The sequence below is a fragment of the Pelecanus crispus genome, chromosome 3, assembly GCF_030463565.1.
Source record: "Pelecanus crispus isolate bPelCri1 chromosome 3, bPelCri1.pri, whole genome shotgun sequence".
In the NCBI taxonomy this organism is placed as follows: Eukaryota; Metazoa; Chordata; class Aves; order Pelecaniformes; family Pelecanidae; genus Pelecanus; species Pelecanus crispus.
In genome coordinates, this window is record NC_134645.1 from 30,601,826 (window position 1) to 30,619,376 (window position 17,551).

At 42.5% G+C, this 17,551-nt stretch overlaps 1 protein-coding gene across 1 annotated transcript in view; it reads right to left on the bottom strand.

The window, feature by feature from the left end:
* Window positions 1-1,800: 1,800 nt before the first annotated feature.
* Window positions 1,801-17,551, bottom strand: part of XDH (xanthine dehydrogenase) — a 51,010-nt gene continuing 35,259 nt past the window's right edge. Inside the window, exons 24-38 of the mRNA XM_075707044.1 lie at window positions 16,898-17,031; window positions 15,326-15,413; window positions 14,608-14,694; window positions 12,975-13,166; window positions 12,334-12,479; window positions 11,657-11,738; window positions 10,967-11,062; window positions 10,121-10,249; window positions 9,028-9,102; window positions 8,132-8,184; window positions 6,863-6,977; window positions 6,145-6,210; window positions 4,198-4,386; window positions 2,820-2,987; window positions 1,801-1,851 (exon numbers count right to left, since the gene is read on the bottom strand). Of these exons, the coding sequence (XP_075563159.1) occupies window positions 1,801-1,851; window positions 2,820-2,987; window positions 4,198-4,386; window positions 6,145-6,210; window positions 6,863-6,977; window positions 8,132-8,184; window positions 9,028-9,102; window positions 10,121-10,249; window positions 10,967-11,062; window positions 11,657-11,738; window positions 12,334-12,479; window positions 12,975-13,166; window positions 14,608-14,694; window positions 15,326-15,413; window positions 16,898-17,031 (1,671 nt within the window). The remainder of the gene's footprint in view (window positions 1,852-2,819; window positions 2,988-4,197; window positions 4,387-6,144; window positions 6,211-6,862; window positions 6,978-8,131; window positions 8,185-9,027; window positions 9,103-10,120; window positions 10,250-10,966; window positions 11,063-11,656; window positions 11,739-12,333; window positions 12,480-12,974; window positions 13,167-14,607; window positions 14,695-15,325; window positions 15,414-16,897; window positions 17,032-17,551) is intronic.

A 17,551-nucleotide genomic window follows, 5' to 3' on the forward strand; every position in this document is an offset into this window, starting at 1 on the left:
GCCACAGAAACAGTGCTGATACCAGTCTACCCCTTACAGACTTTGTATTTTGCCTCCCTTCCTGGACATCCAAGAACGTGAATACACAGGTTCCAATAGCTGTTCTTGCACACAAATGATCACATTTTCTTCTCTAAGAGGTTTTTTACATATTGCCAACTTTCAGGAGAAAACAAAAATGTGTTCTTGCGCAGTACCTCAGAGCTTAAGAAACACCAATATCATATTTCAATTAATAAAACAATTACATAGCAAGTCCCGCAGGCACAAAATACTTTCTGCAACTCACATATACAAATGCCCTTCTTCTAGATGGTAGAACCATAATATTTTAAGCTGAGAAATAAAGCTACACATTTCCAAGCTATATACCCTGGAGTGCTTCAAAAATAGTTCAAACTGTGCATACATTGTTAAGTCTTAAGATGGAGGCCAATTTTAAGCAGTTGGTAGGTGAGCAAAATTTTATATAAGGCAATGGAGTTACATCCTCTTGCACCATATTTTTCTGATGGCCCTAGGAGTGCAAAAATAGAAAAAGGACATTTTCATAAAGCTGTGGGCCAGAGAAACGGATAAAAGTTTGCACATGATGAGCAGGTACAGTACATGACTGACATCAACTAGAGATAACATGATGCTACAGTGTTAAATCTGACAGTGACAAAACCTGTGAAGAGGGATGCTCAGTGTTAAATCCAACATGAAAAATGCATTCAACCCAGAAGGCATGAGGTCATCAGATAGCACATTTTTCAGACAAGCAGTCCCTGTAGCAAAATGTACCCATTCTCTTACTTTCAGCAAAAAGAGTTGTCTTGAAAAGAAGGCAAGGCCATAGCATGACAGCAAGGGATTGACCCTAGAGGGCACCCAGAGCCAACTAATCCACTGCTGTGTTCATCCTCCTCCTGTCCCTTGCCTGGGCTGATATAAATTGCCTTGGGAACAATGATGAGTAACTTTCTGTGTTACTCCAAGGTCTCTTATGTCCTTTCCTATTTAAAAGATGGGGAAAGATGTGGAGGTGTGGGGCGGGAAAAGGCTGTGTCAAACAAAGCAGCACCCTGCTGGAAGTCCTCTTGGTATCTCTAGTTTTCATCTTTAATCAGAGAAGACAGGTAGCACGTGAACTAAGAATTCATTAAAGCCCCAGTGCGGACAAAGCAATCGTCAGTTAACTTAGGATAAATCAGCTATTGGTCACGTTTTAGGGTTTTTCTCTGAACCACTTTTGTTACATAGGTAAGGCCATCTTCGTTAACTAACATCAGAACTCCTCCTCATCTTCCTCTAGCGTATATCTGGCTTTGTATGCAGAGGGGACACAACGGGGTCCAGCCCCCAGTGCCTCTCATGCCTTCCCCCATCTCAGCTAGAGGACTGTTTGTCTGGGTTCAATGCATTTAAGTCCTTCTTGGCATAGCATTATAAGGTGGTCCATGTTTTCCCATAGTAGGAAAAAAAGCCCAACCAAACCACCCTGCCATTTCACATTAGCTGGTAATAAGCATGTCTCCCATCCTTGCAGCAATTTTAAATGAAACCTGTAAGATTTTTCAGTTACACCTGGATAACATCACTCTCCACCTACTCGTCATCACAGCTATAATCTGGCAGCAATTCCCTCTCCTAGAGAAAACAATGATTGGACAATTAAAGGTGAAAGCTCCATGAATCAGTGGATGAGCCACATGAACACAGATTTTTTTGTTTTTTTCCATTATAGTCCTACTGCCTTGTGGTCCCTCTGGTGTAAGCTCAGTTTCAAGAGGAGAGTTTGTTCCTCAAACTTCCCTTTTACACGCGCACAGACCATGGCTTAAAGGTCCCTGGCTCAGCAGAAGGGCACTGTAATGAGAAAAAAAAATCAAGTTAACAACAAATGAGGGTCCTGGCCTGGGTTTGGCATGGCCCACCATGCTCCCTTTGAGGTGGAGGACTGTACCATTGGAGATCTGAACTCGTATCCCAGTCTTTCAAAACAGAGATGTCTGTCTCATGGCACTTCTGTTAGAGGCTGTGCCTAGCTCTAGCTGAGCCTGATGGTGAACCGTTTGTGCAAATTCTCAAAACCATTTCCAAGTCCTTCTTCCCAGACAGTGATGCAGGTGTTAGGTGAGAAGGATTGGCTGTTAACCACAGTGCGGTTCAAGCTGACAAAAGCCTGGAGGATGCCCACATGGACGGACAGCTGTGTTTTCCCAGTCGCACAGGAATGAGCAGGGCTCTGTGCAAGGACCCGCTCCTATGTAGCCCTGTCACAACACTGCAATAGAGGAGGAGCCCAAGAACAGACAGTGACAGGGTTAACTCCTGCACTCCTTCAGATCAAACCCACAGCCTCTAAGGAGGCTCCTGTGGTCATAACATTCAGGAGAAGTGAGCATTTTCAGTAACACTTTCTTCTCCCTCCCTCCCTGAGAGACACCACTAAATCACAGAGTGGACCTGCAACATATGTTAATGGTGGTGATCCCCTAAGAGATGATAGTCAGGAGCATCAGGACAAGAAGTCAGTGCCTTTGTTCTACAGACAGCACTTGGAGGATGGAGGGATGAACCGCACCTTCATTGATACTGTATGGCAGCCCTTCCTGCAATGGGAGCCCTAGCAATGCTGGTCTGTGGATTTGTCTCTCATTTGGTGGCATGTTAAATGAAGGACAACACCCATGAAATAAAAAACATCTGCTTAAGCTGGGCCACAGCCTCCCCATCCTGCCCTAATCCCAGACCTGGGCCACTGCGACCAGCACACACACTCCATGTGGGGTAGGGCTGGCTAGGGAGCAGACTATGAAACCAGAAGCTGTTACCATCTTGGTGAAGATGTCCACACAAGCATTGCGGATCCTCTCTGGGGTGGCAGGGCTGTCCAGTCTGAACGGTTCAGTCAGGCCAGAGTCCTTCCTCGCCGAGTAGATGGCATCTTTAATGGCATAAAACACTGAGGCAGACAGGAACAGAGGTGGCTCTCCCACAGCCTAGACAGAGCAAAAGCAAGAGTGAGGCTGCAGCCCAAAATGGTCCTGGTCCTGGAAAGACTAATGAGGCTAATGGAAGGATAAGCAAGCCCAATGTGAAAATCAGGAATTGTTCACATTCCTCATTCCTTCTTTCTAACTTCTCAGTCTCCCAAATGCAATCAGTGAGGAAACATGAAGCTAGAACAGCCTCCAGTCTGTCAGGTGTGATCAGTGAGGAAAGACTGAGCTAAAACAATCCCCAGTCCATTTAAAGAAGAGGCAGTAGGAAAACACAAGCTTTCTGACACAGCAAGGCTGTTATGAAGGAAAAAGGGACTAACCCATTCCCACAACCTTTTGGATGGTGCTAAAATTGGAGCAAAGGGAATTCAGATAAGGCAGTGGTGAGTTGTCTGGGCAGACAACATGATGCTCCATCACTGGAAGTCCTTGCAAACCAGCAGGAATGCCTCCCTCAGGGATTACACAAGTATTATCTAGTACTGAGGTCCCTGCCAGGCCCTTTTTTCTTAATTCTGTCATCAGCACTAATCACCCAAAAAGTTCTCCTCACTGATGTTCCTGTGGACGGAGGGGAAATAGGAAACTGTAGGGAGGCAGGCCAGGCATATACAGATAAGGATGCTGGGTGGCCTCTGTAAATGCTCTGTTGAACCATAAGTAAAGCAAATCCATTGACAATGTACATCCAGCCCTGCTCTGTGCAGCCTTCACTAGCTGCAGAGAGCAGCACTGACTGCAGTGGAAACAGCTGAAGGACATGTGGATTAATAATGGACCTTTAAGGGTGACATGAGCACTGTGAAACAGTCAAGAAAGCAAAACATGAAAACTCAGACAAAAGATCTTGGTATATCAGATCTGGGGAAATGACACTGCTAGAAGTGTTATCCACAGTGGTGGCTCTAGTGCCAGGAAAGAGCAACTAGGGACCTTGATATGCAGGGGGAAGCTGGCAGCCTCTGTTGCAGCAGAACTGGCACAGCAAAACCACTTCAGTTCTCTCTAATGGACAATCAGGGCAGCAATGTGCAGGGTCTGTTCTTCCTAACTATGAAGGATAGTATACATATTTCCAGTAAGGAATGGGAAAACATCCCGGCCCCAGAATAAAGCCAGAATAACAAGATTAACTATTTAGACACATACATGATTACTTTAGCACACTCAGCTTCACAGAATTATAGAGCAGATCTCGCAGGTATACCTTGGATGAATAAACGGCCTTGCTGTTTGGACAGTCACGGAGAAGAGACACATAGAATTCTGTTGGGATGTCTCCAAACGCTGGGATTTTGTACATCCCAGGCCCTCGAGTGTACAAGTTCCCTTCAGGAGAATAGCGCAGCTCCTCCATGGTGAAGAGCCCAAGGCCTTGGACAAACGCTCCTTCTATCTACAAACATATCCAAACAAGATTACATTTTTTTGTTGTTGTTGTTCTTCTTCCCTGCACAAGAACGAACAGCGATGATTTCCACTGGAGTTTTCAGCCTTCCCCTCCTGACTAATTTTCCACTTTTCATCTCTAAACCCTTGTCCCTTCTGCCGAGTACAGCTTGAAACCTTTGCGCAATTCCTGTGCTCCCACACAGATGTGGTTGCGTTTCCCTGGCAGGTGAAGCAATTTAAAAATACGTGCAAACAGATATGCTGTAAACGCAGGACAGGAATTTTCTGATGAAGCAAGAAGGAGGAGAAATCAATGCCAAAATATTGATCTTCACAGGTAGATTAACACTGAACGAGTTGTACCTGCTGATAATTCAAAGGACAAGAATACAAAAAGGACTGAAGACGACATATCTGAAGACAAACTATTTTGTGCTTTCTATTTCAGTATAAATGCTTTCTTAAGTACTGCATATTCTCAGGTCACCAGCACAGACACCTGCAAAAACACTCATATCCATTCAAGTACTAAAGACTTATTTGCATGGTTTTTCTACTGTAAATTTTAGGGAAAAAAAATTAAGAAAAAAAAAGGGGAGCAGCTATGAGAGGAGGATGTGCTTGAACAACCCTACATGAAGAAGCTCTGCTCTCTGTGCCCACAGAGAGGTCTGACAGGCACACCAGTCTAAAGATTTGGCACAAACGTTCATTAACCCAACTCTGTGTACTTGTGTTCCTGCAGTCATACATCTTTTCTCTTCTGTGCCCTCAGATCCTCTGCAGCAATTCATGGAAGGACACAGGAAATTGAGATCTGACAGGCTCTGTATAGCCCATCTCTTTATTCCCAGACCCAAACTGACAGGCTGTGAAGACAGAAAGGCTCCTTCTCCCCTTGTCCACTTTCAAACAGTCTCTTTCAGAAAAAATGTCACTTTCAAAGAAGGTTCATTTTAACTATAGCATTGCTCAGCAACTCGTGCTCTCATGTAAACCCCAAATCCTGCAGCAGTTTCACTGGAGTTACACTATATCAACATCTAGAGTTAGCAAGGGAGCTAAGATGGCTAGATGAGCATATGCAAATATCTAACGATTCATCTCTTGGTATATCAAATAACCCTGTGTTTATTGCCTTTATTTGCTGAGAGGTATCATTTTGATTATTACTGCACAAAATATGGAAGTAAGCTTTTGTCCCTGCCCAAGGAATTTGCAAGCTAAGTGACTGGTCCAACTTCCTATTGAGATTCCTACAGAGCAGTAGCTGGAGGACAGAATCTACCACCCTAGCTCTTTATTCACAGAAGGATTTTCATTGAATTAAGTGGGACTTGATATTGACAGATAGGAGCATAAAAATCAGGTGTGGGATTTAGTCTTACATGCCACATTGTAGAAACTAAGCCTGAGATGAGGTAATTTCATCATATTAGTGTTATCCGGATTCATTCCTTAGGCAAGACAGATGCTGAGAAGTATCAGTGTAGTGGTAACTGGAGAATATGCTGTAGTCTTAATATCCAAGGCAAAACCACCCCCAACAGGATATTCCCCTAGAAAATTTTGTGCTTATTGCATAGTTAAGTGTAGGTCAAATGGGTTTTCATAGCTAGCCTAAAATTCCTCACTGGACACCGAAGTTTAAAATGCTCTGTTTGCAAAGACACAACCTCGAGAGGGATAATGGCTCATCTAGAAAAGCCTGAGAGTAGTGTGATCACTTTAACATGGTGGAAATACCAACACTTTCACTTACCTGTCCTATATCTATGGCTGGGTTCAGACTGGTACCAACATCCATAACAATGTCTGTGCGAATGTTCTAAGAGGCAGAAATAAAGAATAAATCAGCACAGAAGATTGAAACTGGTACACCATGGTCTTGTATGAGGAGTAATGTATCCAGCCACTACCCACACTTGGACAGTGTTCAACAATCAGCTCAACTCTTCACACTGACTTTTAATCCGAGTTCATCCCTAAAGTAAATCAAAGGAACTCACTGCAGTTTTCCCCAGAGATCCAATGGATCCAGTTTATACTAGTTCCAACCTGCTAGCGTCAGTACTCTGTACCTGAGCATAACCAACTAGGTCAGATTCTGATGATTTTTTTTTTTTTCTTTTTTCTCTCTCTGAAAGTCTTCAGTGCTATTTTTAATGATTAACTCAATTCCGGTGTGTTTCTGTTCTTTTGTGCTAACACAGTGCTGCCATCTCTTACTTAAGCAAATCCAATAACTTTTGCAATCATTCATTAAGCCTCCTAATATCCCTGCAGGGTAGATAGTTATCATTTTATTATACTTTACGGATTGTTGCACTGTGGAACAGAGGAATTAAGAAATTTACTGAAGGTCACACCAGACCAATTACAGAGCTAGGAACAGGCTGACACCCAGTATTTGTTCTAACTCCCTGTGAATGTTTCCTTCACCTAAACACAGAGGGCTATTTCACTGCTGACCCCCTCACCTTGTGGTCACCTGTCAGGCAATCTATCTCAACCTCGGAGCAAGCAACGCCATAACTGAAGTAGCAGAATGGTTTCCCTTCATTCTTTTCAAAGTCGTAGCCAAGGTCAGGAATTCTTGATACAAACAAAACAAAACCACATTTCATTCCATGAACAGTCAAAATGAATACAAACACATTACAATGTATTGAAATCCTTATTCATTTTTGTTTCATCCCTTCCGTCAAGCCCATGCAGAAATGAAAAGTGTAAACAACTATAAATAGAAGTCTGCTAAAGCTGCTCTGTATTACAAAACCTGACTGAAGCTACCAAACTATTTTAGCCATCTTTATTTTCCCATGAATCTTGGGGCTTGTGATGACTATTACAAGCTCATTCCCACCAATCCAGTAGCAAATCTTTTGCTTTTAGAGTGCAGTTGAACGTTTCTTAGAGGTCATTAATAATCAAGTTGAACCAGAAACTGGATTAAGCTAAGAACTGATTTTAAGCACAGTTCATGGCAAACTTTGTATCTGGCTACTTATACTTTATCTGAAAACTTGTTTATTAAAATAGGGACAGTCACTTGGTTAAGGGAAAAACACATTTCAGAGATGCAACAGAAATGAGCTCATATTGTATTTTAGTCCTAAATAGGCTTTTCTCAACACTGTGTTTATTTTTTATGTCAACCCCTCTGCTTCAAAGATGATGGATCTCTGTTTTCCTCCAGCAGTACAGTAGGCTAAGAAAAGTGCCTCATTTCAGAACTGCACAGGAACCAGGAAGAGTTTAAAGTGGGAGAATGAAATTGAAAACACTGGTATCTTCCCATGCCACAACAGACAGGATACCACTCCAGCAAGTTGCCGTAAGTAGCTTTGTCCTCAAGGACAACCCTGCCCCCTTTTTCCCGGTATGATGGTTCTAGTGCAACACTAAGTCACGAGGCTGACACAGAGCAGAGCCCCAGGCAAAGCTCTGACTTCATTTATGCCTCCTCAGACTTAACGTCAGCTAGAGTGAAGTTAGATCTATGATCTACTTCAGATTTACATGAGATCTGAACTTGGCCCCAAGAGCTGTGCTCCATCAGGAACTGATTCTCCCCAGCCAGGAGAGTGTTAACCTCAGCTTAACACTTCTAGGTAGGAAAGGGAATGCAGTCCTAAATCAGAGCAGTGACAGGAGGATAGGGACTGTAAATCCTCCCAGAATTTCCCTGGATGCAACCCCTGCAATCGAGTAAGAGCTGTACCTCTGCAGTGTGGATGTTCACTCACCTATAAAACCCCGTGGCCGACAGGCTAACACAGTTCACATAGGCAGCTTTAATCTGGCAAAGTGACAAAGAGTTTGAAAACAGTCATTGTCCAACCAGTCCCTGCAAAATAGCTACCCCAAACACATTTCTAGGAGAGCATGAATAGAAGGTGTCCAGTGACAGACAGCTGTCACACTACCCAGCAGAAGCAGTGCCAAGGGAGACATCATGGTGCAGCTGCTTCCCCAAATGGCCCCATCAGCAGCTACCAAGGGCAGAACTTGCCCGTTGGTAGCAGGATTGTTTGTTCAGCTCTCAGCTACAGGTTAGACTTTCAACCTCAGAGACAAAGGTTAAACTGACAGTCGTCTTGACTTCAGTGAGGCCAGGGGAAATCCTATCCTGACTTCCAAATCACAAAGTCAAAGCTCCTCCCATGAAGAGAAGAGCTTGGATCAGAAAATGGCCTGAGAGCCTTGCGGCACACCAGTCTCTTATTATTGAGGGTACAGAGATATTGCAGGCAAGGAGCACTACAGGAGGTGGATGGCAGCTCAAAGAGTCATCTTTGTCACAGAATCCTTTCACTACAAATCAGGTTTCTTCCTGTCCAAGACTGTATCCTGACTAGAAAGATATATGTAACCACTCAAGACTTTTATTTGGTCAAGTTTGTCATAGGCAGGCCCCAGGATCTGGAGAAATCTCGGTATTAAAGTCATAACTGATGTTTTGGGGATGACCCCTTGCAAGATTTGGTTACTTCCCTTGCCAGGTTTCTGTTTCACTGTCTTTGCTCACATCTTTGCTAGTGAGATGCATAAGGTCTGGAGGATATATCTGCATACAGGGTTTGCTAATTAAAACAATCTCTGACCTTGCCCACTTGTCTCATGACAGATATAAACAGCTTACCCACTCTTCCCATGATCCTTTGGGATTAGACTGTTTGATTGGCTCAAGTCTTTTTAAGATAGTCTGACACGCATTCTAGAAACAAAGAGAGAGAAGCAATATTTTGAGATGTGAAAAGTCATCTTATAGTATTAAGAGCCCTATAAGAGTTTCAAAGAACCTTCTGTTTAAATCAATATTGCCTTTAGAACTTAGGCACATCATAAAAAGGAACAAAGTTCACTAACAGATGTCTTGCTATATAGGAAGAAGTGTTTGCTGAAAAGGACTTTAAAGCAGATTGGCTGTGCTGATAGCAGAAAGGAATCCCAAACACAGCACAGAACTTTCCGGGCCATAACACAAAATATCAGAAGTCCATCCATTTATACAGTAACTTTATCTGTACCAAGTCATAGCAGGACATCTCAGCATATCTAGCAAGATGATCCTATAACACTGAAAAAAAAATATGTTCTTGCCAAAACTCAACCTATTCAGACAAGCTGTGCAGAGAATACAAACAGCCTGATGATTTTATTTTACAGGTTACACTTGACCTTTTCTTTAAGCCTGAGAATGACCAGTACTAAATTCCTCTTTTCAATGGAAGAGTCACATACCCTGCAAATATATGCCTTTGTAGTTTCACCATGTCACAGAGACAGTCATGACCATGCGATTGCTACATAAGGATGTTTCCTCTGAGTATATCAATACTTAGAGGTCTTTGGTTCTGGAGCACAGCCCACAAAACATCTGCTATTAATATCTGCAGCACAATATATTTGTTATAGGTAAGGCCACATTAATTACTAAGAAGGTAGCTATTTAAATCAAAGCTTTCTTCTGTTCATTTTGAGTAATCACAGACCATTTTAGAACTACAAAAGGACTGAAGAAGAGTTGTGAACAACTTGAAAAAAATACAGTCCTTTATCATCTAACACCATTTGGTAGTTATAGCAGGTAAAGAAGTTATGAGGTATCCTTAGCCTGGAATTGCCTTTTGATGGTTGTGTTTTCCTTAAGCAATAGATAAATACACATAAACCTTTCATGTTCTGGAGTCCTAGCTTATAACACACTAGTTGAAATAACTTAGTTTCCATACAAGGACAGCCATTCCATTGATGTCCGCACTGACAGATGCAGCTGTCGGGGAGGTATTTGGGACGGTGTTTGTGCTGGTCTCACTGATGTAAATTTTGGAGGTGGGGATTCCCAGTGATCTGCTAGCAACCTGCAGAGCAAAGGTAAACAATTAGTAAGAAGCTGCTCTTATATTATCGTTCATTGCTTACACTGCTATGATCCACACTGCAACCTCTACCCTCTCCAGTCCTAAATTTTATTTTTCTTGAAGACTCAGTTGATTCAGTGACTGAGAGCTAGCCAGAACATTGTTAAGTTTGCCCTTCACAGACTGAATGTGTGTAAGGACATACACATACACTTTTGCCACAATGACAGACATTCATTTCACTATTGTGAGACTAAATTCTTCTCTCAACAATTATAAGAGGATAGAGAGCCCTATTAGATTTCCATTTCATTTCCCTGCCAAAGCAATGTTGCTCCCTTAGGCCTTTTTAACTACAAGGGCGTTAGCACATGCAGATAAATACGTTTGCAATATGACTAATTTTTGTATAAAATATATGTAAACTGTGCTTTATGGGATTAAATGAAATTGCCAGAGAAGCTAGATTGTAAGCATAACCTGCATTATCTACATAATAAGAATTAAGATGATGAAGAATCTAATTTTCACACTCAATTATGATAATACTCTGGAAATCTAGCACTGCTGCTGAAACAATTAAGAGGAACTAGTCATGATTTGTTACCCTACACACGCACACAGAGGAAGCATCAAGCTGTCTGAGGCAATACGATAGAGTGAGTGTTATTTTCCTGAAAAGGTGCCTCATTCGGTTAAGTCCAAACTCATTATTACCTGAATCATTTTGGTGTGAAGTCCTTGACCCATCTCAGTCCCCCCATGGGTTAGTAACACAGAGCCATCCGTATACACATGGACCAAAGCTCCAGCCTATAAAAGGGAACATTAATCCAAGAGTCTTCATAAATGAACTAGCGAAGTACATAGCAGATTTCAGTTACAAACTACAGAGAAAATTAATTTGGAACTAGACCAGTGTTGTTGGTCGGCATAATTAAAGCCACTAGTTTACACTTGAGGTGAGTTTAGTTTACTCTCACCAACTCACTAGAAGTTCCAATGACATAACAAACCTTAGTCAGTATTTTTAGCTCAGAAAGCAGGTAAAGTAACCCAAACCTGCCCCTGTGAAACAGAGATGCAGCCTTCACCTGAACTTGTTAACACCACTGACAGTCCATCAAGTCAGGTCAAACACAGGAACAGTGTTTTGGCTATTGAGGAAGAGGGAATAAGGCAGGGAAATTAACATAACACAATACCATGGAAACATAGCTGCGTTATGGTGTCTTTTGGACAGTATAAACTGGTAACTGTTGTGTTGCTCATTCTGGTTTGAAAAATGTGTGCTCTTTCTTAACTGATTTACTACTACTTTGAAAAGCTCCAGTTTCATACAAATGGAGGAGGGCCTGGGGGAGACATCTAGCTTCTCTTCTTAAAAGATGAATGACACTTACAGACCTGGTTCAGAAATGGGACAGTGAAACTGATGCCAAATTTGGTAGGAATGATGCACATCCCTCTCTTCTTCCAGCGATTCTGCCTGCAAGGAAAGAACATTATTCATATACTCATGAGGCTTTCATTGCAACACAGTACTATGCTTCCCTCTGTCAGCTTGGGTATCAAAGCAGAAATGAAATACCTGAATGCAATATAGGCTGAGTTAATCAGTAATTTTTATGAAAGTCTGGCTTTGTTTATGGGTTGCAACAAGAAGAAATCCAAACTGAAGATGCTCCCCCAGGCATTATAGAAGCAATTGTCTGGACGATTAACTATTCACTTCTATATACAAGCCAACTATAAAAGACTATAAGGCAGTGGAAAGCCTAAACAAATTGCCTTAACAGCCATTTGAAAAGCCTTGCTGGACTTAACAGACTCCCTCTCCTTTACTATATTTCCCTTACAAAATCATGTCATGGTAGGTCTGATTCCTGCCTTAGTTAAGCCACCAGCTCACTGATAGAGGTTTTGTCCCACAATGAGCATGAAGGAATTTCAAAAAGAGAAATTTTCAGAAGTCACTCTGCAAATATAAGGTCTGACTTCACATCATTCAAGTTACTAAGAGCACTTCAGAAGTTAGTGGGCAATAGGTGCACCCAGTGACAAGACAGCTCCAGAACACCTACTTGTTGAATTCTTCAATCAGTTTCTTCCTGGCATGATAGCTAGAGCTTGACAAACATTCATCCCAGCATCTTCGTAGAGTAAATCCCTCCAACTTTTGGTTAAAATGAGTCAGGTCTCCTTCATGATAAAGATTGAGCTTCCGCACCTTCCCAAAGAGACATATAAAGGACACACCAAGTTTAATGCTGCAGACTATGTCTTTTTAATGGATGACATCAAAAGCATGTTGGTTCCTAGTTATACTCCTCTGCTTACTCTACAGAACAGTAGAATTAACAGACATATATCTTTTATAGGAAAATGGGGACTAAGACTTTAAGGTTGGGAATTTTCAAGAGAAATTGGGACTTAAGCACATTGTTAGCAAGATCAAGGTACCTAGTGCCTTTGGACTTTTTTTTTTTTTAATATCTATCCTTAAAGCCAGTGTTACACAACTGAGGCTACTGAGGGAATTCAATGAAGCAGAAGATAGTCCATGCTATAAGGTGGCTGTCACACCGAAAGTTTGAGATCCTGCTAAGGGCTTAGCAAAAATGAAGCAAAAGTTCTTATGCTTAATAGTTTTCTGTGATTGTGTCCAGTTCTCAGAGCTTGTTCAAAGGCAGAACCACCCTGAAATGTGTCAGTGGATCTGTACCTCCTCAGGTGGCAGTCCACACTTCCGAGCAAGGTCACTCATCCAGCACTCTGCAATCATCATTCCTTGGGGCCCTCCAAAGCCACGGAATGCTGTGTTGGAAGGCAAGTTGGTCTTGCAAATAATGCCCACGCTGCTGACATTGGGGATGTTGTAGGAGTTATCCAAATGTAACAGGGCTCTGTCAATAACCTGGTGAAGAGAAGGAATAGGGGTGGACACATTTTATATGAATCACACGTCAGACTTCTCACTAGCTGCCAAAGCCAGGCTGGAAAGCTCTGAAGCTAATTTACAACAACCAGCACTTTCTTTTGTGCTCTGCAGTTCTGTAGTCAACACAGCTGGATGAGCACTGAGGTGCAGCCAGTACTCCCTCCCATTTGCAATGGACCATCAAGCAGCATCCTCCTGAAGGACAGGACAATAAGCACACTTGTGTTGACACTTATGACCCTGGGACAGATTGAGCTTCAAAGTCCTCTGTTGGCCCATGCTGAGCCAAACTGCTACTAAATGCCATTACCCACCTGGAAGAACCAGATCTTCTTTTAATTATACTGAGTAATCTGTTACTGGAAAAGAAGTCTTGCTGATTTCAAGTGACTCAGCAACTGAGATATAGCAGTAAGGCCAACTGTATGAAATAAAGATTTTTTAATAGCTACATCTAAACTGTGAGATTTGAGATCTTTGTCCACTAATTGTCCAAATTGGGGAAGGGCCAGAGCTTCTTTCTGGCTTTTGTTCCCAGATTTCCCTTCCAGCAGAAGGAGATTATGCACATCCCAACCTTATTTCAACAAGGAGCGCTTTCCAATCCCCTGATTCACACACAGTGAAAAGGACAATTCATAGAGATGTACTCTCAACCAGGCCCTTAGTTTATGCAAAGACACTTGCCTGCCATTCTGCTCTGCACAGTACCAACCACATTGCTAGCACTGAATGTGGCTCTGGTAGAGAGCTCTTGCAGTTCTCTCCTACTGAAATGGATTCACATTTGCAGAAAATTATCAAAGACTCAGTGGACTAGAGAAAGAGAGCTAGAATAAACATGACTGACACAAGGCAATTGGGTTGGTCACTCACACAACAAAAAAGGAGAGGTTTTTTACTCATCAGCAATGAGAATTTTTTTTTTTTTCTTGGAGACAAACTCAGAACTCTGGCCCATTCTTGTCCTTAGCACTTGTGAACCTAATGTTAGCTTTAGCCAGTCCTTAACAAGCTTGTTGATTGTGGCACTCTGCCCTCATCAGCCTATTGACTTGCATGTTTCTTGTTCCAAGGAACCAGCTTTTCCCAAAGCTGGGGAACCGTCAGTCATCTTGCATTGTGCAACAAATTTCCCATCACAGTCTTCTGTAACGCAACACAAATTGTCTTGACCCTTTTGCCTAACCCAAGTTATTACAGCATCAATAAGAATTATGTGGCACATGCCAAGGCAGGTCAGTTGGCTCAGAGAGCAGTTGTAGAAGCTCCAAAAACCCATCAAGGTCTGTTTTCAGTCATGTCAGAGAGCAGGATGTGCAAGCAGTGCTGTATACAACAACTCTCTGAAGTCAGAGCGAAAGATTGCACAGGGAAATGTCTTCCGCCTAGTTAGCCATCAGAAAATTTTACTTACACCGTAAGAGAGGTCTACAGAGTTGCCCCCATTGCTGTAGTATGACACCTCCAGGCTCTTGACTTTCCCATTCTTCATGAAACCAACCTGTCAAGAGAGTTTCCTCAGTAATCAGTTTTCTACAAAATGTTCTGGTTTGTGCTTTCCTCCAAAAACTGAATGGACCTTACAGAGGCAAAAGGCTGACTGTCTCCTGCTGCAGCACAGGACAAGCACAGGCAGCAACTGAGGAAGCTTCCTAGTAAAGGGTCCATTTATGCATCTTAATCTTGCTCCAGAGCGCTGTTCTAAAGTAAGTGCTGGCCACCTGTCACAGCCACACCTTCCTTAACAGTTTTTTGCTTTCAGAAGCAGAAGCAGTTGGATGGGGATTGAAGAGGAAAGGAACTTAACAAAACAAACAGTAGTACGAAATTGTAAACAAATGGAGAAGACCTAAGAGCAATGTGATTGCCAACAGGAGCAAAAAGTCTTGGTTGCAAGGAAGAGGGAATTATTTATGCTGAGGTCACAGGAAGGGAACCACCCAAGCCAAAAGAATTTCTGCAGGACTTTGACAGGAATAATGCTATAACCCAGCTGACCTGATCCATTTGCGGCAGCGGAGATCAGCAGTGAAACAATCAGAGCAGCAATTTTTTCATAGTATCTTACTACTCTCTGATGTTTCAGGTGACAACACGGAGACAACATGCATTCATTTCATATGCATGCATACCTTGTAGCTCCCCAGGAAGGGATGTCTCCCACCACTTATCAGCATGTCTTCATCTCGATCCAGCATGCACCTTACTGGGCGGCCAGTTCTGTCAAAGGATACATTTATCAGGCAAAGCCTGAAACACACAATACAGTTCCGAGCAAGACTCTCCTCTTTTTGGTGAGCATTGTCTTTCCAGAGTGGCAATGGGGAGTTAGGGGTAAAGTGCTTGGTTTATAGATCTTTCTCTTAAGAAAATGGCAACATTGAGTAAAAAACAAACAAACAAAAAAAGATCTTAGAAGTTGGGACCTGGTTTTGAAAACTCTAGCAGAGTCCTTATACTAAAAAGGATGGTTTCTTACAGAGACAGATGCTAATAACTGAGCAATCACTGTTTTCCAGAGTACTCAAGGCACTCTCTTGGCTTTGCAAGAGAGATTGCCATACGAATTATATAATAATGCTAAGTAAAGTACTAACTAGCCTTCAATTTGACCTTGTTTTTCATTTGCTTATTTATTATCCAAGGAGGAACACAAGGAGGAGAGGAGGAGTTGCTCTTAATTTTCTAACAATTCTGCCTTCCTATTCCCTCTCTTCAGGGTGTAAAAAATATGTGGGGAATGCCACAGATGTTATTTCATAACCTCTGGGATACAAAACAGTGGTTTGGCTGGCAGAGATAAAGGAAAGAAAAAAATGCACATGTATTACTGACTAATTATAGAAAGCAGGTGGTTTGCTCAGAACAGGAAAATTAAAACTGATTTAAGCACAGGAGCTTCATTTTGGTTGTTCTCTTCCAAAGGTATTTGATCAAATTGCTGTTGTATTGCAAGATCCATCTAGCATCGCCAGCAGGGTGCATCCTCACCTACAAGGGCAGTACTGGGAAGGGCAGTGTTACACGCAGTGCACAGATGTCATCTCAGAGGCTGTGTTCATTCACAACCACAGAAACTTGCACAGTTAAAGATGAGCCCATATCAAAACTCCAGAAACCAGAAGCACATTTCCAATGTATGCTGCACAAATGGTTACATTCTAGGTTCATTCCCTGAGCTTTTAGGGATTTGCAAAGTGTGGGTTTCTGTTCAGTGGCCTGCCACCCTTCCTAGGGAAAAATCCAAAGAGAGTTTGCAGAAGAACAGACAACCAGCGGTACAAGGCTGGTGTAGTAGAGTTTTGAGCCAGGAAGAGACTTTCATACCTCTATTATACGAAACAGCCAGCATGGCTAGTGCTGGATTTTGAAAGGGTTTGGGGTGAAGGGGAGAGGCAGATAATTTGAGATGCAAGACTTTTCAGAGAGCACCAAAAGAACAGCAGAGTAAGGGGGGTTTCCCCCTTTCTATTAAAAGCTGACATTCTGGCATAAAGCTTAGCCCCTCTGAGCAGGTTCAATTCCTGCTACCAGCTAAGAGCCCATTAGACACCTCCTTTGGGAAATCCCAGGCTTGCTATAAGCTGTACAGTAACAAGACATGAAGAGTCTTGAAGAATGCTCCAGTGCAAATGGTGGTCCAGAAAGAGGCAGGCTGGGACAGTCTGAAAGGAAAAATCCCTGTTCCCCATACCCAAACTTACTTGAAGGCTGCGACAGCCACTACAGTTGTCAAAATAGTATTTCTAGTCTCTTTTCCTCCAAATCCTCCTCCCATTCTTTTCACTCGAACAACAACCCGATTTGAAGGGACTCCCAATGCATTAGCAGCAAACTCCTAAAGAAAAACAGAACAGCAGAACATGTGCAGAGCTGAGCTGGTGCTAAGAACTAGATACCAATACATTGCCTTTCTGCAAGCATTGCAACAGTGCAAATACTCTGTTACATTGCAGGTCCTATTGGTCCTGCAATTCGATTTGATGCAATTGGAACCAATAAGCCCAGTATTTCATCTCTGAGGTGGGAAGGCACACAGTACTTCAGCAGACAGCACCAGATTCAGGAAGAGGCTGACACGAGATGAGGTTACCAAGACATAGGTCTCATTTAGCACAGGGTTTGACGCCTGTACTACTCTGTCCATTCTCCTCACTCTAATTAATGAGACCTTTGGACAGTCTTAGTGAGTCAGTAAACAGGCCAAAGACACCCATAGTGCCACTTGCCTATTTCACAAGATGGCAGAGTTGGTATATATAGTCAGTGTTTACACCACCTGTCTTTCTGACATGTCGTTCAACAGCCATGCCTACTGACCAGCTGGCATCCTCTCCAGAAAGGGTTAAGTATGTAGT